Raw genomic sequence first — 22940 nt, forward strand, 5'->3', positions numbered from 1 at the left:
CGCGGCACGGCCCCGGGTGGGGGTGAGGGCGCCGCTCCACGCCCGGAGCACACTGCGCAGGCGCACGCTCGGTCCCGGAGCCTCGATGCCGCTTTGCCTCGTTGCCATGGCTACCGCAACCCGGAAGTGCCCCGAGCTGGGCGCCATGGCATGAGGGCGGTGTTGCCGCCCGCTATGGCCCGCGGGAGCGGCAGGGTGACCGGGGAGCTGGTAAGGAGCGGGCAGCGAGGGGAGGAGAGCAGCCTGGGCCTGGGGCTGCCTTTGGGCCGCGGCAGAGCGGAGCCCTCTCGGAATCGTCAGGCCGATGAGGTGGCGGATGTTCGAGGCCTCCGTCCATAGCGTGGGGATGTAGTAGTGCTCCTTTCTGTCCTCCCCCCGAAGGAGGCTTTGAGGCCCTTCGCTGAGTGCTGTCGCGTTCTCTCGTTGCCCGCCGTTGTTTTGCAGAACTGAAGGCACTGGGTTGCTTTTCCTGTGGTACCTTCCTACCTGGGTGGATGCTGTGCCAGGTTTGAGTGCCTTCCTCATTGTGATTCCTGATGCGACAGGCAGCTGTGGAGGGAGATCGCACGGAGTGATAAAAAGGCCTTCAGAATAACAAAAATAATATCTTGATGTGCTACAGGGAACGTTACTGCAGGAAATTAAAATCTCACTGGCGTAGTGTGTGAGAGGCATGCGTGCCTGCTCTCAGCCAGCACAAAACACTGCTTTATCTGCTTTGTCGTTGTCAGCCCCATCTCTTTTTCTGTCAACTGGGAGTCTAAAAAATACCTTGTTCCCTCCTCTCCTCTCGCTGCGAGATAGATCAGCATCTTTCCAAAGAATGGGGCTGCAGCAGGAGGAGTTGGCAGCAAGTGGAAATGTTCTTCTGTGAGGGCAGTGTATGTTTGTGTAATCTGAAAGAAGTGGAGGTTTTCCTTCTGCTGTGGATAAACTCACAGAAGGTTCTGTCAGCTCTGTGTGAAGGAAAAATCAAGCACTTCTTTGATTTGTTAATTTGTCCTTTCTGCTCAGCCCCATCACTTCTTCAGTCTATTAAATGCTACCATAACATAGCAAGGGTGAGAACAAGTGAAGGAACAAGGGGACAAAAGAGTGAGTTGCTGCTTGACTGGGTATGATTGGGGAGAGGCTCATGCAGAGCCTGCACTTTGGGAAACGGGGCACCCGAAGGCCCCACACTGTGCTGGTGCACACCAAAGTGCTTATCTCTGTGGTTTGTGTCTGAGGTGACTTGCACTGCTGGCACACAGGATGCAGATCGTACTGTGTTTGCAAAAGTGACAACTTGTTTCCCACTGGAATTTGTTGCATTCAAGCTCTGTTGTGTTAGTAATACATTATTCTGGATGTGTATTAAAAGCAATTACTTGGAGAGTAGCAAATGTCACAGTTTGTGTTTATTTCCCAGGGAGATGACAGCTTGTCTGTGATAACCTGTGAATCAGATGCAGAATTGGTGAGTTGTGTTAATGGCATGCTGCAGATAAATGACTTAAAAAGGCCTCTCAGAATGTTCTTGGACATGCTACACCCGTGTGATGGCTCCTGATCAATAAGACATCCTTCAGAGAGGAGAGCTTACAATCTTACTACAGTGTAGTGAAAATCTCTTCTAATTCCAGATGGAATTCTGGCTTCTAAATTCTCTGGGAGTTGCAAATGGTGTTTGGCTTCATTTTGCTGTTTGATCAAGTTGAGTGCCTAAGTAAGAGTTTTAATGGAACTGAAGAAGCCTTTCCTTCAGAAAAATGGACCTACTCTACTCTGGTTCAGCCTCTGCTCTGTGGTCATCTTGGGCTTGCTGTTGTATGTAGTATGGACCAGGAAGGTCTTAGTATGCTGAGCATGAATAGTCTACTTGATATCACAGAGCATCAGTACGTACCATCCTAATTTGGGTGCCTGTTGCTGTGGCCAAATCTGTGCATATTTAATGCTTCTGGTTTTGTTTCATGCACAGAAGTTTTTGTGTTATTAATGCAAGTGCTCTTTGTATAAAATGGAGGTTGAAGCCAATTTTGCAGTTATACACCAGCACATTCAAGGAGCATGATATTTTAAGTACACAATTTTCTTTTTTCTTCCAGAAATTAAAGAAGAAAATTTTTCATAAGCCTCCAAAGTCACCAAGTAAGAGTTCAAAAGTCTTTTCTTCTGCTTCCATTGTGTATAACAAGATAAATTTCTTTGTGGCACAGGAACTGGTAGCTTTGCTTGAAACAACACCTTTATTCTCACTAGAATTGTTTGTTGTGTGTGCAGAGCACCTCTGGTTGAGATTTGTGTTCTATAACCAGTGAAGTTAGTCTTCTGTAGGCTAAATATTGAAGTTTATAGTTTAGTTACAGTTCTTGATTTTCCAGCAAGGGGATTTTAAAAATAAATTTAAAAATAAAACAATAAAACAATTTTATTTTATTTTTTTAAATAAATGCTGATATATGCTCTGTAGAATGACCCTGGAATTATCAGAGCTGCACATCCTACCATCTAGTCAATATTTATGTTTGTAGATTAAGCATTTCTGTTTCATTTTTTTTCGTTTGAGGTTTATTTTTATGGGTTCTCTGTTTCTTACCATGCTTTTCCATTTACCTTCCTTTTTATATTTACAGTGAATTTTTCAAAGAAAACAAAATCTCAGATGTTGTTGCTGATTGTTGTTACTTTGTTTTGTTTATAATTAAAGAAATCACACAGCACTTCAGATTTTTGCTATGGGCTGAGGAGGAGGCACACTCTTCTGATAGGTGCACATCTACCTTCTTCCTTTGCCTGGAATCTCTAAATGATGGAATTTAAAACAATTCCTTAATTTCAACTATGATTTTTTGTGAAATTGCTTCTTCCTGTACTTCTCTTCATAATTTGAAGAGTAACTTGCTCACCAATAACGTGCACATCTAAACTCAGCTTCAAATTGTTAGTAATTTCCAGTGTTGAAACCTAACTACAGTACTTGAAGTAGTGATAAGAGGGGCTCTCCAGCATTGTGTCAGACCCAGTTCTGTTCTTTGATTACTACTAGAAAGTTGCTGGTGGTTTAATAGCTACAGAGTGACTTCTGACAGTTTATCCATACATATTTCTATCATATGAGAGATGGTTTTGTATGTCAAACATATGAACATAGATGCAAAGATGTCTTAAGGGTGAGCATCTGAACTGTGCATGTCAATATTTCTGCTCATGTTGGGTGACGTTACTGTTATTATGTTACTCTGCCTCTTTCTTTCATGTCTGGGAACCTAGAAACACAAAATAGATCTGTTGTGATCTTGAGCTTTTGAAGGCAATGCTGAGGTATTTTCTTCTGTTTTAGAGTCTCCGTACAGCTCTAGCACACAACTGTATCCTAAAAAAGCTGCAGTTTGGAAATCTCTGCAGGGAACAGGCAGTGCACGTTTTGAGAGTGCAGCTATGAAAAACCCAAAGCAGATGTGGATGGGATCACTGAAACAAGGTATCAGCATGGGAGCTTTATCTGCAACGTGGTTGCAATCTACTGCTGGGGACAGCTAAACCTATGAACTAAACAGAAATGTGTATTTGGTTAGAGGGTACATGGGAAATCATTTCCATTGCATTTGTTTGGGTTTTTGGAACTGAGTTTGAGTCATCTGATTTTGAGCATTGGAATTTATAGTAGGAATAATTCACAGCATCTGTGGCTTTCAGAGTTGTATTTGCTCAGAATAAATCCTCAAACGTGGTTCCCAATTATCCCTGATTTTTGCGTTTTGTTCCATTTTTTTTGTTGGCAGGAACGAGCCATTCCCTGAAATCAGATGTTGACATGGGACATATGCAAGCTGGCATTTCTAGTAGCACTCCAGAGTATTTGAAGGAAGCTCTAGGAATGAAGAAGCCCAAGCATTCCCGTTCTTCTAGTAATGGTAAATTCTTCCATGTAAAATCATACATTACTAGAGTTATGATCTTACAAAATAAAACAAGACCCATTTTGGTTTAACCTATGTTAAAATACACGTGTCAGAATATGGTCATTGGAATACTTTTGAGATTTACAAATTGGTTGAGGCAGCTCCCAGATTTTTTGAGCAATGAATCACTATTAGCTTTCTGAACTTCTTGCAAATTGCCATGCATTTTCAGCTGAAAACGTTGCAAATATAATATGGTTCAATGGGCCAGCTGTAGACAATTTATTGTGACTTTGCAAAGCATAGTTTAGGAACCATTGATAGAAACCATCTGCTTGCCTGAAATTCTATGTAATTGACTCCTTTTACTTCTCTAGAAAGTGTTCTATCATGTGGTTGTGATATTAAAACCAATTGGGTGTTAGAAGAAAAGCAAAATTGGAAACTTTTATCCTGTTCATCATCTTAAACGAGAACAGTGAAGTTAAAAATCCCAGTATTAAATTCCACTTCAAATGCCACCTGTACTGTGACTGCTAACACACAGCCTGTGGCAACTCTAGAAGGCAATAAACTTTCACCTGGTGAACATCAACAAAAAACATATTTTAGACATCTTCAGATGAGTTTGGTAAATAATTGTTGGGAAAAGAGTTCAGTCTCCTGTGAAGTGTGTGCTTTTCTTTAGATGTGTGTTTTAATGTAGCACAATAGAGAAAATAAATACTTGGAAAAAATTTGCCAAAAGACGTAGCAGAGGGTTCATATGGTAATGCCTCAATTTCATTTCCATTTATAAAATCAATTTCTTTGCTGATTTAGTTTCCGTTTTGTTTTGTTTTAAATGGCCTAGTTTCCAATTTGATTGTGTTCTAAATTTTTCCCACTAGGATTTTCATCTAGGAAAAAATATTTCTTACAGATCTGCTTATTTTATGCACCTTTTTCTGTAGGCTACATTCCTGGAACTCCTGACTACAAGGAAAAAGAAGATATGTACGATGAAATTATAGAACTGAAGAAGGTACTCTGTCTCTCTGATGCTTCTGTAGTAAAAGCCTAGGGTCTCTCTGTCTGCCTGCACGTGTCTGGACAGAACTCTGTGGTACAACTGAGATATCGACCCAACATTTTTGTATTTGTAATGCAAGGTCTAAACTAAACTTTCTCTATTTAAGGCAGTTTCATTGTTCTTATGGTGTGATAAATACTTCTGTGTTCTGGATGTAGAAGCCTTGAAGTATATGCAGTCCTGAACCCCCGCCACAGCCCTAGCTGGTCACAGGGGAGGTTCATTGTATTGGCTGCTTTGCTTCTCAACCCAACCTTTTTTTCTTTTTTTCATGGTTTTTTTTCCACTCCCAGCTGTTGCTCATCATGTTCTAAGAATGTGATGAGACCAGATGTCCCTTTTCATTGCAGGGGAGTTAAGACTAGATGGCCTTTAAAGTTCTCTACCAATTCAGATGATTTTATGAGTGTTGGTCAGGTGAGCTTTGTGCAGTGTATGAAAGATAAGGACAAGTTGAATTCTAGGGATACGTATTAAAGAAGTCTTGGCTGTTGGGGATCATTTGTGTAAGGTGGCTTTTCTGTGAAAACTTTTATTTAACTTTAGAAGTAACTTTTATCTTTGTCCTGTCATCTCCCTTCCCTGTCAGACCTGGTGTACTGTGATGGTCTTTGTTATTGCTTTTTTTTTAAATTTATTATCTGCTCTGCCTTGGCCATTGTAATTGTAAATGTTCTGATGCCAGTAACAATTCATGTGAAAACTCAGTGTTTCTGAAGTGAGCTTAGGATTTTTCCTCTTCTCTTTTAGACAATACAAGCTCAGAAAAATGAAGGAAATCTAATGAAAACTAAGCTCCGTCGCCTAGAAGAAGAGAATAACAGAAAGGATAAACAGATTGAACAACTGCTGGATCCTTCCAGGGTGACTGCTTCTTTAGAGCAGGGGATAAAAATTGACAAAAATTGATAAAACAGTGCTGATCAGTGTGACTCTCATTTTCTTATTTCACCTTGTCTAGCAGTGGGTCCCATTTGGAACTGGCTCTTGTTTAACACTGGGCATCTCCCAGAAAGTTCTCACAGTGTTTGGGGCTCTTCTTTACCTCTGTAGCCCCCTTGTACATAAACCAAATAAAATTCCTTGTGGCTGTTGCTTTATGTATGATCATCTATGCCTTGGTGGTGGTGTGCTAATACAAAATGGTGAGCATAGGGACTTTAGAATTTAAGCTGTTGGACTGTGAAATGGCTGTGGAGATGAGTACGTTAGAAAGTCCCATGGAAAGAGCTAACAGAAGAAGTAGCAAAGTTTGTTACTTGCTTTGTTTGTCTTCTCTTGCAGGGCTCTGAGTTGGCACGAGCTTTGTCAGCAAAGAAAGCTGATAATGGATGGGTAATATTTTCTTCACTAAGTTTTGCTTTCATTTATCCTTTTTTCCTCTTGCCTGGTTGAACCACTATTGATTTAAAAAAATAATAAAGAATAAGTAATTAAGGAATTGTGTAACAATTATTTTTGTAGTCATAACTGGCAACGAGGATCTGGAATTAATGATATTGCAGATAGCTTTTTTTGTCACTTCTTTGAATCTGCATCAGTGCTTTCCTTTTTGCTTCTTTTAATAGGGTAACAGAGTAATGTGTGCATTTGTTTTTTTGGTTTTCTTGTTTGTTTGTTTAAAGATTGGGTGTGAAAATTATTGTTTATGGTGCCATAGATATAAGTTAGGGTCACGGGATGGCAAACGTGTATGATTTATTCAAGTATGTAGGAGTATGCCTGATTAAGTACAATTTACAGAGAGGACAAGATTATGGAGAAGTTGAACTTATGTGAAGAGATGGAATATTCTAGCTCTTTGTTCTTTCTGTAGGTGGTTAATGGATTAAAACAGAAGATTTGCAAACTAGAACAACAGTGCAAGGAGAAAGACAACACTATCAAGTATGACTTTGGAGGGGTAGGGACTTGTATTGGATAAGATAATAGAGGGAATTGGAAATCCATGTTATTTTTTCACCCATATTCTTCTGTTCAGTTTTTTTTTAACATAGATTAATCAACTTTGAGAATGTCTTATAAATTATAAACCACTCACCCAGAAACTGTAAATCAACAAGCATTGCAGTGTCTTTGCCAGAATTGCTGGATTAACTTTTGTGTTCTTGTGTTTTCAGCAAATTCCAGTCAGACATGAAGACCACTAATTTGGAAGAAATGAGGATAGCTGTGGAGACCTATTGTGAAGAGGTACACCTGACAAGGCTTTCAGATTGTTTGTTGAGTTGTTGAGCTAAAATATAAATCAGAGGTTTTAGATTTCATACAGCTTAGGTACATGTGTAATTAGAGTAGAATTTTCATTTATATTCTTATAGCTCCAACTGTATATAGCAAAAAAAAAAATTTCCTTCAGTAAGTTCCCCAAGAATGGGAAATAATGAAACTAATGTACATCCATAACTGTGATGTGCAGGTGAAAGCCTACATGATGATAGCCTGATGTTTTTCAGTGATGGCATCATTGAATTTATGATTACCCAAAGGGTCTTCCTCTGATTTTCTTGTAATGAGCAAATGTGTTGTATTAACTATGTCATCTTATCTCAGCTAGCTTGTTAATAGAATCTGTATTTCCTGCTCACAGGTTCATCGTCTCCAAATCCTTCTGGCAAAATCTGAGACTATGAAGAAAAAGTATGTTAATTCTTTTGAGGCAAATATTTGTGTATGTGTATCTGGTATATCACTTATATACTTTTGATGGAAGACAACTAGATTTGTTATTTTTCTTTAGTCACTTTTTTCTTTCTTGTAAATAGATCATTTAGTGGATGTGAAAAAAAATGCTAGATATATTTAAAAAGCCCATAAAAGCTCTGAAAGTTTATCTCAGTTAAATAAAATCCACCTTCCCTAATGACCACACTTGTTCTTTTGCTACTGACAGTTGAAACGAACTCAAAAGATGCTTAGCATTTTACAGTCGAGGCAGTTCTGCACCTTGCTGTAGGGAGTGTGGTGCAAAGAAGTTATTTTGGAGTAAACTTGATTTTCCAATGGCAAGGAGATACAGATCCAATGCTCAGGGTTGCTTTTGTGAGATATCCATGAGTGGTACTGGTAAGGTACTGTCAAAGAAGCTCATACTGATGCTTGTCACTAGTGCACAGAGGTATATTGGTAGTAAAGGAAAACATGCTGTGAGAAATGATCTCTAGAGGAAATAAAAGTCAAACCACAAAGCCAAAAGACTAAGCTAGAGCTAAGTAAGAGTGTGCATGCAAGAGAGTGTTGGTCAAGCTGAGACCAGGGTAATAGTCTCATGGGGTAAGAAGACATGCTAGTGAACCACGTCAGAACTTCCTTGCACTCTTAGTGCTGTTCTAAGCCCGGGCAGCTATCTTAATTTTTGGGTGTCGTCAATCTTTGGACTGATGGAAACACGAGAGCTCTTTATGGGTCATAATGTGCACTAGTTGTGTTTCCCTAATTCCTATGGACTCCCGTGGATTGAAAACTGGAATTTGATTTGTCACCGTTTTTCAAGAGTGTTCATCTCTTGGCTCAGACATGCAGTGACTAGCCTCTCAAGGCTGTAACCATCACAATTAATTTAGTCACAGGTGAAAATGAGTCATCGGGTCTCTTCCTTGTCCTCATTTATTCATATCTTCAAACAGCAGTGGTCAGGGCCGTCTCTCTTGATTATTTGACTGTCAGTCTCTACTTGAGAGGCTGAGCACTGAAATAATAGGTGAAGTTGAAGGTCAAGACTCTGGCACACAGAAGGAGTGTTTCTTTCATGAGGCTTGCCTACATCATTTCTGGCTGAAGTGAATGACATTTAACTCCTTTTTTTCACTATTAATTATGAGTACTTCTATGTGAAACTGTGCCTTCCACTTGTAACCACAAAATTAGACAAGCTTTCAGATACTCAGAATGGTCAGCAGGTGTTTCATTTTAGTTTTGATGAGCCTAAAATGGTGACATTCAGTAATTGTTATGATTTTTGTCACCTCACAATTTTGTTGATTGGGCATTTTTGTTTTCTTTCCCTCCTGCCTGGGACAGCTTTTTATAAAGCTACTTAAGTAGTCTTCCATGATATCTGGGCAGCTTTGTATATTTTTCCTGATTTCAATTTCTTTCAATTTCTAAAATGTAAATTAGGTTCAATTTTTCACTCTGATAGCATTATTATAGGCCATCTTCCACTTTACCTTGCAATTATTTCAGTGAATAAGTGACGTAAGTTTCCTTTATAGTGGCATTTGTCCAAAACTAGGTCCATCCTTTGATTTCAGAAGTTAGTTTTCAAGCACTTTCTCATAGCATTAATTGAAAATAAGTAGAAAAGTAAGTAAAACTCAAACAAGCACTCCTGTTTATGCTCTAAGGAAATGAGCGTATAGGGAGGAAAAAGTAATCAATGAACTTTCAAAGTTTAACTTATTATGCTGATGAAAATAAAAATAATTGGGAAAGCATTGAGCAAGATGATCTTTTTTTTTTCCTGTTAGGAAAAACACTCAACTTCTCTAATTTAAAATGCTGAGAAATGTCATCAGGGAGGAAGCAGAGACAATTAACTTAACCAGCTAGATTGTGAGACTGTTTTATTTCTTCAGATGCTGCTTTTTTGTTCTCTGCTTTTAAGTTGATTTCCTGTTGATGATCCTTTTTCAAGTGCAGAGGGCAGAGATACCCAGAAACGACTAAAGGCACTGAATGCTGCTGTCCTGAGGCTGTCCCGGAATATCAAGGAATTGCAGAATGAGAATCGGTGTCTGAAAGCAGATCTGGATCACGTACTGAGCAGTTCTCCTGCATCCAGTAAAAGAAAAAGTAGGCACTGAAAAGTTGGTGAATGTGGGGCAGGGGATTTAGATACGTTCGAATGATGTTTGAGAGGGAGGGCAGGAACCCAAGTGACAGAAATAAGGGAGGTAGAATTAAAATGCAGATTTGAGGTGGGCAATGGTTGTAAGAAGGTGTTTGTTAGGGGAGTCTCTCCCTGAATAGAAGGGGTGCTGCTCCAGAATGACCTGGGTTTTCTTCATTATTATGCCTGAGAAATTCTGGATTGCAATCACTTAAAGATTAAAATTTGCTGGCTTTTTTGTTGTTGTTGAAAAATAGATAAATACCAATGGCTTATATTGATTTCTGAGCTAACTGATGTAGGGAGTCGCATGCATTCATATCATTTTCATCTTTTTATTGCTGCCTCTTTAAAGCTGAGGCTCAGTGATCTTAAAGTGCTCCTTTCATAAGGACAGAAAAATATTAATTCATTGATGCAGAAACTGCTTAAAGTTTTGTTATTGCGTTTAGATTATAGTGAATGGAGCAGGCAGAGGCTTATGAGGCGAATTTTGGATCTAGAAAAGGTGAGTGTTAATATTCACATGGCCATCTTAACTGTCTCTATGAAGAAAATACAGAACCACTGGCTTCTGCTCCTGGCAGGGTATATTCTGTCTCACTCGTGTAAACCAGTGCCTGTTCCATGTCCCCTTCCTCTCTTTTTCTTCTTTTCTTTTCTCAGAGTTGTTACACGTAGATGCATATTTTAGAAACAGTTTTCACTTCATCTTTTCTCTTGGCCTAGTGAAGTGTTTTTATGCTGAATTTAATTTCCTTTTTTGTGTTTTCTTTTGTGTAAATTTATCTTACTCAGAAAGTAAGTGACATGGAGAACAGCAGAGTGTCGTCAGCAGACAGCGAGTCATCACAGACACTTGGTGTGTCATCTGCACCTTCTGCAGACCCCAATCATCCAGCTCCTCAGCAGGTAGATCACATCGAGGAGTGCCACCGTCTCCGAGGGCTAGTAAAGAAACTGAGGAGTGATAAGAGTGCTCTTCAAAATCTGCTACTGAGTAAAGAGTAAGTGCAGTAGTTGTCTGAGGTGTGGATCTTCATAGAAAGATTTTCTTCTTTCTTACAAAATGATGTAATACGTTCTTCATGTTGTCAGTGAAAGAACAGATTTTGAGGGTGCATTCTGCTTTTGTTTCAGAAGATTCTTCTCATCCTATTAGTGTGGTAAAATTATGATAAAGGAAGAAAAAGTAGTAAAAAGATAGGAAAGAAGAATTCCATCATTTTTCTTAAAACATTTTTCACACCTCTTTTTGCCAACCACAGGTGAAAGCTTTTGAAGGGTTGTATGCCAGTTAATGCAGCATCTCTTCCAAGTATTTTGTTGCAAAAATTCATCTTTTACTTTTAGTATAAGTTTTGTTCTGATCTGCCACTTTCTGCACTTAAACCTTCCTTCTCCTAGACTGTGCACTGTCTTCTTTCTTTCCTCTTAGCAATTGATTTGCAATTTAAATTGCTTAGACTAGTTTAATATGTTGCTGCATAAGGGCAGGCAGGTTATTCTGATCGTGAGCAGAGATGTGCACGCAGCTGTGTATTGCTAATAAAGCAAAATTTGTGAAGAGAGGCAAAGCATTTTATTTAAGAAGGTAAATAAAATGTTTTTTTTTCAAGTTTAAGAAAACCTATTTTGTTCAGAAGTTTAAATAAAAAATATGTACTTTATTGAAATATGAATGTTGAAATTATGGCTTATATTTCCTCATACCTGTATAGATCAGACATCAAGCAGTTACTTCAGGCTAAGGCTGAAGCAGAGCTGGAGCTACAGAAGTACCAGAATAACAAGGAAGAAAGCACTAAGGAGGAGCAGACCATAAGGTATCCTATCTTGTCTTAGTAGATCTTTAAAATAGATAAATAAATAACACCAAGAAAAACCCATTAAAGAAAATTCTCTTTTGTTGTGGCACAAAATTCGTAGGTCATATGAACTGCAGAAAGCTGGGAATTCATTTAAGCAGAACTCTTATGGACAGATGGAGGAAGTTACTGAGGGAAGAAATATACAGTTTTCAGAGAACGTGAAAGACTGAGGTATATAGCAGGAAGAAGAATTAGACTGTAAGAAAAGTGAATGAGATGAATGGGAAAAGAAAGCTGCCATGTTGTACTGAGACTATTTTTTTATTTATAAGAAAAAACTCATATTTTTACCTTATCTAGAAGCCTCTGCCTTTAGACCGTTGCCAATGTATTGGTAATAATCCTGTGCAAATGGAAGGGAATTTCCTTATTGCACTGTAAGATGGGGCTTTGTTACAGTTTCATATTTGTCAATCACCATTTCAGGTCTAGGTGAGTTAGTTAATTAATGGTATCAATTGCACCATCGTAACCTTGAGCCATTTTCTTTTTAATTTTAACTCAAGGCTTTGCTATCACAACTTGAGAATTGATGTTCAGTGTTCTCTTACTGTATGTCTGATGATACCCCAAGCACTTCGACATTTAAAAAGCCAAAGTAACCCAATTTTATGAATTAGGCTCAGTATATTCAAAGCAGGAACAGCAGAAAATGTCTAGCTGTTAATATCTTTGCCTTTCCAACCATAGTGAGGAAGTGAAGAACCTTACACAGAAAGTAGAGAAATCACAGGAGGAAGAGGAGAGACAAATGACAGAGGATGCATTAGAGAAGCTTAATGAGGTACAGAAAAATGTTTTGTTAACTATTTTTCCTTGCATCTGATGTCCTGTAAATTGATCAGATAGAAGAAACATTGAGCTATTTTAGACTCTCTTCTGACAAAAGACACACTCCGAAGGAAAGGAGGCGGGGAAGTGAGAGAAAAGCAGCCCTTTTTCAATGCTGACCAGATGATCATTTAGGGCACTTGTGCTATCCAGTCAGAAAATATTCATTGGCTTTTCTGTTTGGATGAAAGCTGGGCCCTTTTTCAGGGAAAGTTTACCAGATGAAGAGCACCAGTCGTTATGAAAACAGTGTTGTTGCTTTTTTTAAGTTCCACTGCTGATGGGACAGAATATTTAAGTAAAAAAAATGGAAGAAAATGCCAGTACAATACAATAAGCACTTAACCCCCTTGAACTGAGGTGTTACTGGAGTTCAAGTAATGACAGCATCTCCATTCTGGATGTTAAGGTGTCTAATTACTGTGTGCAGCCATTTGTCCTGGGCAGTCTTAAATGGACTTGCGTGCTCAGTTTGTTTTATTCATGAACTAGGAGTGAACTTGTTATCTCAGCCATCTGCCACCTCTTTGCCCAGTGTTGCTGTGGCTGGTCTGTGGGGATGAGCAGGCACTGACAGAAATGCTTTCAGATATGAGGTGGTCATGTTCATCTCATTTCACTAAAACCATCTGACAATTATAACCAGAGATTTTGATCATATGAAGTTTAAAATTAAAGTACTCTGAAATACAGGAAGTACAAAAATATAAATAAAAATGTCCATAAGCTTAAGAGGATTTTTGATGTACAGTGCAGTTCTGTAGAAATTTAAGTTAGATTTTTTGATACGGGGTGATGGATGCTAGATGATGTTTTGAATACCAAATAACTTGTGTATTTAGAAACAGCCAATGAACGTTCCCTTCTTTCCTCTGCAGACTATGTATATTCTTGGCCAGTAACCATCTATTTATTGAAATGTTCCCATTATTTGTAATTATCACTAAGTTCCTACCAATTTTTCATTTTAATAGTAGGTTGTCACTTTTAATATAACATGATCCATTTGCTAAACGTAAGCCTGAAACTCAGTGTTTCAAAGGTTATAAATAAATCCTTTTCAAAGAATCAAGAAGTTTTTTCAGACTCTATAAAATCTCTCATTCCTTTACTTGGAATTTTATACCAACAAATCAGATTAGTGTTTCAAAATTGCAGTTGTAACTTAATTTTGGCAAGTGAAGATGATTGGTATAGGTAGTATAATAGTTTAATATAATAGTATAATTTAATATAATAGTAGTATAATAGTTTAATTTAGTAGTTGGGTAGAGATAGTGATAGGAGAATGGTTGGACTAGATGATCTTATAGGTCCTTTCCAACCTTATGAACTTATGAACTTATAAGGTATCAGATGGCCAGAGGCTCAACATACAACCACATCTCAGGAGAAGAAGCTGGAACAAAATCTTTTTTTTTGCTGCTGCTTTGTCTTTTTCCTCAATTTAACTAATTTCTTTAAGACAGAAGAGTAGGGTTGTACCTATTTATGCAAGCTGTCAGTTTTGTGGATGTCACATGATGGCCAACACATCAGTAAGTTTAAACATGACTTTGGGTCCCTTTTCCCTGCCAGAAGGATACATGAGAGAGCTCCCAAGTTCATTAATATTGGTGTTCCTTGGAGAAGAATTGTGAAGTTAAATACCCTGACATTTGTTCTCTGTCAATAATACAAAAATTGTTTCTCATCAGCAAAGTATTGGCTTCCACTCTGTGAGTTCCTACGGTTTTAGCAATGCACAGAAACAGAAGTATGTATAGATGAAAACCTTTCTGTTCCTATATTCAGCTAGCAGCTCAAACAAGAGCAGGAGTGCGTTTTACAGTAACAGTCATATAGGTTATAGGTTTGAACATGAGCAGTATTCACATCTAAGGTGTTCCTCTTTAACCTCCTTCCACCCTAGAGGCAGGCTGAACATTTGACAACTTCAGTGCTGATTTTTCTGAGTCAGCTGTAACCTGTATCCCCTCATCGAATTCTTACTTGTGTCAGTGTAATAAGTTAAACATTCTCCTTCTCAGAGTTCTCCAGTCTGCACAGTTAAAAATGAAGAAGATTGCAAGAAGCAACAAGCAGCCAAATGTATCCAGAGATGGTGGAGGTTGTACCGAGACAAGGTGAGTCTCCTGTTGGGAAGCAGTGAGGTCATCCTCCTCTGAATCCAACTGTGGCTTCAGAGCCCAGATAACCTGCCATGGGGCTCTGGGACCTGCAGCAGTGCCTCCCAGGCTGATTCCTTACCATCATCTTCTCTTCCATCACTCTTTTCAAGTCCTTCCTGGTGCTTCTTTTGCCTTTGTTTCCTAGAACTCTGTTTCTATTGTGAGAAGTGCACTTTCTATGTAAGGCAATCTGGGTGAGCAGATAAGGGAGCACTGCTACTGCTCCTTTAGTTTAGTGTTGCCTTCTCATGGCTCCTGCCTGCTGCACCTAGAAATCAGTGTTAGCACTGGAGCAGAGCCTAAGCTAACAAGCCCAATGCACTGCTGATGTGCCCTGCCCCTCTAATGTGCTACATCAGAGATGGCTCTTTTTCTAGGAGCTAATGCCTGTAGCACCAAGGGAAGCTTTCATGAGAATTGTTTTGGGTTGTTTTTCTTCTTCTTTGGTACTCTTGTGAAGCACAGACTTCTCAGTGCTTTGGACTTGTGCTAGAAGAATGACACAATAGCTAGAGCTGGAATAAGCAGTACTGAGTCCTGAAACCATTGCCTTTTTTATTATTTCAACTATTTATTAAAATATCATTGGAGCATTATCTAAGCTATTGAAGTTACTTGTAAAATAAAATTAAATAAAACCAACAACAAAAAGGGAGACTTTTTATTCTTACTCTTTTTCCTTTTCCTTGTTTCTTTTTTTTTTTTTTTCCCCAGCAAGCTTTCAAACAACAGCAAAGTTTGTTAGGCAGTGAAAATAATGAAATGATAAAATATAAGGTGGGATTAAATTCTTCTAAAAGGTCACATTATTATTTATTACATTACACTTTGAGATGTAATAATTTATGACTTAATGCATTTTCCATTTCAGAAGGAAGAAATTGCTTTGGGTGAGGTGAGTATGTTTATGATACCCAACAAAACAGTGAATCATATCTAACTTGTATAAAAGCATAACCCAATACATATATATATATATATATATATATATATATATTTATTAGTTTTCAAAGGGGTTTCATTGTGATGAGCTGTTGCACAAAGACCGTCTTTGTTCTTCAGGCTGCCCCGTGATCCACCTTGTGACATCCTGATTTTGTTTGATATATCTTGTCAAAGTGTTCACCATTCAATCTCAAACTTTCTGTATATTCTTCATTTTTGCTGTGTTGAATCTTCAGATTAATTTCAAGTAGGATTTTGAAGCCTTTCCCTAAGAGAAACATTGCTGAGTGTTTTGAAGAAATCGAGTTTGTTTGACAATTTTGTCCCAGTTGAATAAGTGCTTTGCATAGAGGATTTGATTAAACTTTTTTCAAATCACACAGCATAGCATCTTCCACTTGTTTCTTACAGAAAATAAAATCCTACTTTCAGAACAAATTCTAATTATGTGGTACAAGCATGTGTTAGAGCCAGATTAGAATCTAGTAAAATATCTGAGTAGGGAGGAAAGACTTCTGTGTTCAGCATAATCACTGCAATGGTTAGCCAGGCTGCACTTGATTTCTGATCATACCAGAACCTGCTGGCTAGCCAGAATCTATTAGGAGAGTGGGATAGTATTTCTCTATATGTGAAATATAGGCTAGCACTGGCAGCTGGAATGTAACTGCATTTGATAGGATCAGTGATGACACCTCTTAGATTGAGTTTGAACCATGGGTTGTTTTATCCCTCACATGCTGGCTATTCTCTGGATTGTAGCAGAGTATCTGTGAAGTAGATGTACGAGATCCTTTCAACATACAAAAATGTCAGGACATTACTGTCCATTGCAAAGGGAAAAGCTATTTTGCTTATATGCCTCCTTGCTTGGGACTCGGTTTCAATTTATAGCCATCATCTTTCAAGTTACCATTTCTTTTTCTTCTCAATGTTAGGCAGTTGTTGTGCTTCAGACAGCTTTCAGAGGACATCTAGCTCGACAGAAGCTGCTGCTGAGTAGAGGGGTGGATGATGCTAAATCTTGCAACAGGCATAGCCTTGGAAGAAAGGTAACTTCAAGGGCAAGTGGTTATCCAGCTATACCATTATTTTCACTTTACTGTGTAGAGTACTGTACTTCCACAGTGGCAGCACGTCTGTATTTCCAGAGAGATATCAAGTTCATTCCCTGACATCCCACTCTGACTTCTTCAGTTCCCTGTTTTCCTTAGAAGTAAAGCAGTAATTCCTTTGCATTGTATACTGTAACTGTGTCCTCTTTTTCCTTCTGGTTCTTCCATCAGCCACTAACAATCTCTATCTCATTAATTTTGAGTGTTACTGAAAGCTCTAATTATACTTAAGGGTTCACTGAATCACTGTAATAGGCAAACCTTTGTCACTGAACTTCAGAAATAAGAATTTAGAAATCATCTTTGATTGCCTTGAAAAGTGAAGGAATCTTGTATGTGGTTTGCTTAACCAAAGACTTGCAGTTTCTTCAGTTACATCAGATTTTCTTCAGATAGCTCAATTCTGAGTGTGAAAAAAAAGCCTTACTAGTGATCAGGTTTGCATTCTTGCTGATTTAGTCTTATAGAACCTTTAAGACTGCAGACCAGAAGATAGAAGTGTTCTCTCTACTGCTGCTTTCACAATCAGAAATAAAACTGACAAAGCTTCTGTCATGTTTCTGTGCAATTTGTAAAAGGTCAGTTCTCTTTGATCTGATTTCTCTGCAGAACTCCTGTGTGCCTCATGTGTCAAACTCCTTGACTTCATCTTCTCTCTGCAAGGAGAAAGAGGAGATAGTGACATTCATCCAGTCCATTTTCAGGGCTCACGTAGCACGTACAATAGTGCTTGAGGAAAGGTAAGTGATGAATTGATTTTTCTGCAATGTAGTAGCAAAATTGTTTTTATTACAGAGGAGGAGTAATCTTTTGTGTAGGATTTTAGTGTGGGTTCCTTGGCAGAGGAGGAGAAAGAGAGCATTATTCAAACACACACACACAAGATAGCTTTCTCACGAGTATGCAGCTAAAGAGGTTTCTTGTTGCTGTCTTCCTACATCCTGCTGCATGTTCTCTTCCATAGAGATGCAGAAGGAGACAGTAATTTCTCTTTGGAAAAAATGTATGCAGTTGCTATCAAACTCATTGCTGCTACACTAGCTTAAAATTGAGTGAAGCCCTGTCATGTTAACATTATATGTTATGTGGAAGAAGGACAGGAAAGAGATGGAATATAATCTTGCATGAATTCTACTCTGCTGAGGAAGAACTCGATGATTTGCTTACTACTTAGGTTTGTGATGGCTCTGGCTTGAAAAATGCTTCTTTTCTCTCCAGGGTTTACTGTACCAGAAGCCATTAGTGCTGACTGCCATGGTTATGAGAATTACTTAATTGTCACCTCACCTGAATGGCTGCTCACTTCCATAAGTGATAAACTTGATGCTAGTAATAAGAAGAAACTCCTGTATGCATTCTGACAACAGATTGCCATTCCTGTTCTGTACCTCATGCTTTGCATTCTGTCTTTTTGAAGGCCCTCTGTGTCCAGTGCAACAAGTGAGAAAATAGATTCTGCTGTCTATATTACAGAGAAGAAACCAGTCTCAGCAGCACCCCAGAGAACTTCAACCAGCATGTCATCTCTTCCTGGTAATGTCTTTTCCCCCTGTGCTCAAAAGCATGTGAAGTTTGAGCAAATTTACACATAATTTTACAGAGAGCTTTTGCACATGTGTGTGCATATTCACATGCATCCTTGCACTCTGGATGCATGTATTCTTTTAATTGATGACATGTTGCTTATATGAGCAAGTACAGTCCCTCAAAGAGTGTAAGTTCTGACAATACCACTACCAGTTTCTCCATGGCACTTCACCTGCTTGCTGCCACTTCAGATTGGAAGGTCTCTCTGGGGTGAATGGTAATTATGTAAGGTGCATGATGTTCCTCTGTATTACCTCACTACTTCCTTTTCATTCCTTCCCCCCACTGTAGCTGTTCTGTGGTATTTTCCATCATGTTCTGGGCCTGAAGCCATGGGCAAGTCAGCCATATTTTATTTAGTCATGTTTCCTCAACAGTCTTCAGTTGCTGCATTAAAGAAAAAACTGAAGTTGTGGATAACCTTTCCAGCTGGTACCACAGTGGTGCAAACTGGGAAAATGTCTTTTCTTTTTTTCATGGTTGATCTACAATTTGGTTTCCTTCTTGAATTCCACCTGCTTCTGAGAACACAGAGCTAAAGCCAAAGGTGCTTCTAAGAGGATGTTAGAAGTACTGAGCGAGAAAGGCAAAACGATGCAGAAAATTCAGCCTTAGACATATGGCTTCAAAGGAGTTAACAACAATCAGAAAAAGCTAGTTCTATCCTGAACAGGAGATCTTATGGACCAGTTGGAGGAAAAAAGCACAGCTTTGAGGGTGACCTGAGAAACACTGACTTATTTTTGTTGGTGAAAAGCTGACACTCCCTGCAGACTTTCTGAGAAACAGCGTGGTTTAAGCAGCTCAGACTGTTTCTCTAAGATATCAGATGGAGAATAAGCCAGATTTGCTAGGGCTGTGAATAGAAAGATTACCCTTCAGTGAAGGAGAGCCTACGAGAGAAACTTTACTTTATTTCATATTCAGAAGCACGTTCTGCTACTTTTGAAAGAGTTAGTAATACTTGATTCTGAAGATATTTTAGTTTTGAGTGATTTTATAGTTATGTCTAGTGACAGTATCCAGAAAAGAAACCTTGCAGCCTCCTCTATTGCCTGGGCTGTGCTGCTTTAGCAAGTTCAAGTTTACTAGAAGTCTGATATCTGTCCTTCCTTGCTCACGACTGATGTAAAAATCTGCTAGTGAAATTGAAGTAATGCACTTCACTAGTCATTCTGTATTTTGTAAAGCAGAGGAGACAAGGAGCTTGTTTAACAGCTGAGTGATTTAAAGCAATCAAATTCCTTTGGCTTTAAATCATGCAGCTGTTGAACAAGCTCTTGCTTCGTTCATTCCAAGGTCAAACTCACATTTTGTGACCTTTCAATCTTTCAAAGATCTTAAACTTTCTCTGAAAATACACATTGCAATAAGTCATTTAATTTCACAAGCCGTTTGTGAAAGGAATGGGAAAGATGAAAGTGTGTTTTAAGGAGACTTATAGATGGGCCAGAATAAATTACATTGTTTTCATTGAGTTAGGTTTGTCTGTTTTCTTTAGAGAAATCTACCACAGTGCTGCAGCATTCAGCACTGCTTTGCTTTGCTTACAAATGTGGATACTACTTGAAGGTTTGTAACCATTTCTTTGCTTCCCATGAAGTGGAACAGATGATAACAGTTCAGTCTAAAATTTAGTTTTTTCTTTCTTTCTGTCAAGGGAGTGATAGCAAGGAGGAGAACATTCTGAATATGCATAGCAGCCTTGAGTAAGCACTGCTCTCCACATAACACCAGCGCTCTGGGTACCACTGTTAACTTATCTGAAGTGTTTTTGAAATCATAATGAATTTATGTGCAATCATTTAACGAGTCTGCTTACCCATTTGCAAGCACAAGGATGCTGTTGTCCTTTTGAAGTGTATTCAGCTGAAGATGAGGGCAATAAAATCTCAGACTTCAAGAACAGGATATAATCATGAATGATGTGGTTGATATTCAGCTATTTCTTGTATAATATCCCTTCGTTGGTGGAGTTGCATCTTCTACTTACTGCACTTGCTTCCAAAAGTTCTCTTTGCTTATCCCTATCAACAGCACTCACAAATCTTTCTGAAAAATTCTTGTATTCTTTGTTGACTGATACAGAGGGGAATTTCACTTAACTAGAAAATCATACGTTTCTTTGCTTCTGTAGGTTGAGGTCAATGTAATGGCCTCCTGCATTCCTTGTTTTCATTCACAGGCTCTCTGTCTGTCACCCTTTTTCTATTTTGGGGCTTGTTGCAATCCCCTTTCTGTATTCCTCATTCCAGTTGCTGCATATGTCTCTTCCATACCAGCAGTTTTCTTTGTCACTCATTTCACCATGAGACTCATGGCACATCAGTTCTTCTCCTTAAGGAAGGTTCCCTGCATGCCCTCTGTTTTCTATTCCAGTGTCAAACTCTCAGTGCATAGCCCCTTACTTGAGTGTTTCCTTATTCTACTGCAGGTCATCTTGATTTGTTTTATTTTTCTCTAGGAGATAGTCTTCTTCAGAGAAAGATAAGTGGGGCTGTGGGCAGGATATTAAGCTAGAAGATCTTAATAGCTGTCATCATTAAGTTAATAAATTTCCTGCACAGGGGTTAGAATCTTCTGGTTCTGCTTGTCAGATGTAAAGGGTCTCATGTATCCGTTTTCTCTTTCCAATTTTTACTGGGATCATTAGGGTTCCATCTGTTTATGCCATAAACATTTCTATAATTGCAACTGCTGAGATGCATAGAACCGATAGAACTTAATGTTATTAAGTAAGGTATAACAACAAGTGAAAACATGTGGTGGTTTATGAATGAAAATCATTGTCTCTGACAGCTGCCATCATCTTTCTCACCCATTTCCCTTCTCTCTATGTCTGGCTGCAGTTCTCATTGTGACCTTCCTGCTTAAGCTTGCTTGGATCTGTTTTTCCTTTTCTGACCATCTAATAAATATTTATTTTTATGGCCAGGGATGGTTTCAGTATCACATTGCTTTACTTTGTGGTGTGTAACCACTTGCAAAGATTTAAAGACAATAAGACAAATCATGCGTGGTCAGTGTGTCAACTTAATGCTTGGCATGCATGTTCTTTCATTAAGGAAGAACAGGAATAGTTACATGCAGGAAAAGATAGATGAGAGTTATTCATAACTGCAGGTAATTCTGGAAACTTGATGGCTCAGAGAGTATTACTCTTCCCACAGGAGCTTGTTATTGTCACTGTTTTTTATTGATGCCCTTGTTTTCCTTTGCAGTTATTTCAGCCAGGTCTTGGGAGAAGCAATCTCAGCCCACTCTGTCTGTGTCTGTGGATGAAGCTCACTCAGACGACTCAGATGAAGTTGTAATTGTCTCTCCATCATTGTGGATGAAAAAATCCTCCACCAACTTCTGTAATGGGCTCTGATCTTGAATTATTTGATTCACAAACAAAGGTTTTCCCACCAAGGTAAAGCATATCAAAGATGAGCAAAGAGGGAGTACTGCAGTTGTCTGTTTTTGCTCTTTTTTTTTCAGCTGTGGATGAAGAGTTGTTTGATATGTCATCTCTGCAGATACATGGCTAGAAGCTGCTGACAGACTGTGACCCTTACCCTTGTGATACACAGAGTGTGTTTGGATTTTAAAAGTACTGCACCAAAACATTTGAATTTGTGAGATAGAACGTGAAATTAACAAACTTAAACGAGGGCAGCAAAGACTGAAGGTATTTCATAGAATCATGAGTTGGAGGGGTCTTTAAAGGCCATCTAATCCCACTGCCCTGCAATGAACAGGGACATCTACAGCTCCATCAGGAGCTCAGAGCATTTCACGTCAGACAAAGTCTTTCAAGTTGACTTAAATACTTTGTTTAATCAGGCAGTGAAAAGTGACTTATCCCCAGCTTTCAGCTGGTTTATGTGAAGGGGAACAGCTTGTATTTGCAGATGTATAAAATCCTTTTAGGAAATTGCTTCTGTCGTAGTACTACTCTAGGCCTACTGCATCTGCACAGTTTGTTTATTTGTTCCTTTTTTCCCAGTGTGTTTGCTGTAGTATGTACTGTAGTGCTGTGTGTGTGAGATGTCTGATCATGTCAGTGCTTCTAGTTACGTTTGTCAGACAAGGGGTGTAATAGCAGGAGTGTTCTGTGAAGGATGTCCTCGTGACCATTTTTCTGCTGACAAAACACAAATGCAAGTGATTATGCACACGTTAGAGATGACACTGCAGACGTTTGACGTAGAAGATGTGATGCTGTATGTGCTGTTTCAGCTTACATCACTGCATTGCCTGAAACTTTCACCTAGCTAGATTGCTCGTGCACTGAGCACCAAGGGGTTTTAAGTGTCACGTTTCTTTGCTGTTGATCTCTCCTCTCAGCACTCCCTCTGTGTGTGTGTGCACAGTCCAATCCCAGGCAGGGAGAAGGGTCACAGTATGCAGCCATCTTCTGTCATTAGCTACGAGGCTTATGCTGGAAAGCATGGCACTGTGCACTCTGTTCTGAGGTGTGTGCATTGGGATGGATAAAATATCCCACAAAGTCTGAACAGAGGCACTTGTGGCAGTTGGATTTTAGGTGTCAAGACACCCAGAAATAATAACACTGATAGACAGTATCTTTACCAGACTTCACTATGTCATTGGTACTTTCATGGGCTGTGGTGAACGTGGTCAG

At 38.9% G+C, this 22940-nt stretch overlaps 1 protein-coding gene across 1 annotated transcript; it reads left to right on the top strand.

Annotated features, from left to right (window-relative positions):
• The first annotated feature begins 170 nt into the window (after positions 1 to 170).
• Positions 171 to 22627, top strand: IQCE (IQ motif containing E). The gene is made up of 24 exons (XM_065732863.1): positions 171 to 210; positions 1412 to 1459; positions 2091 to 2133; positions 3326 to 3466; positions 3768 to 3899; positions 4841 to 4911; positions 5710 to 5823; positions 6244 to 6294; positions 6776 to 6846; positions 7080 to 7152; positions 7550 to 7599; positions 9596 to 9753; positions 10243 to 10298; positions 10589 to 10797; positions 11512 to 11616; positions 12352 to 12445; positions 14523 to 14618; positions 15378 to 15440; positions 15535 to 15558; positions 16547 to 16660; positions 17333 to 17463; positions 18141 to 18256; positions 21532 to 21725; positions 21832 to 22627. Exons 1-23 carry the CDS (start codon positions 175 to 177, stop codon positions 21681 to 21683), a joined length of 2148 nt encoding a protein of 715 aa, XP_065588935.1. The 5' UTR covers positions 171 to 174; the 3' UTR covers positions 21684 to 21725; positions 21832 to 22627.
• Positions 22628 to 22940: the final 313 nt, after the last annotated feature.

The sequence above is a fragment of the Cyrtonyx montezumae genome, unplaced genomic scaffold, assembly GCF_038088225.1.
Source record: "Cyrtonyx montezumae isolate F1298 unplaced genomic scaffold, pur_monq_1.0 scaffold_16, whole genome shotgun sequence".
NCBI classification, from domain to species: Eukaryota; Metazoa; Chordata; class Aves; order Galliformes; family Odontophoridae; genus Cyrtonyx; species Cyrtonyx montezumae.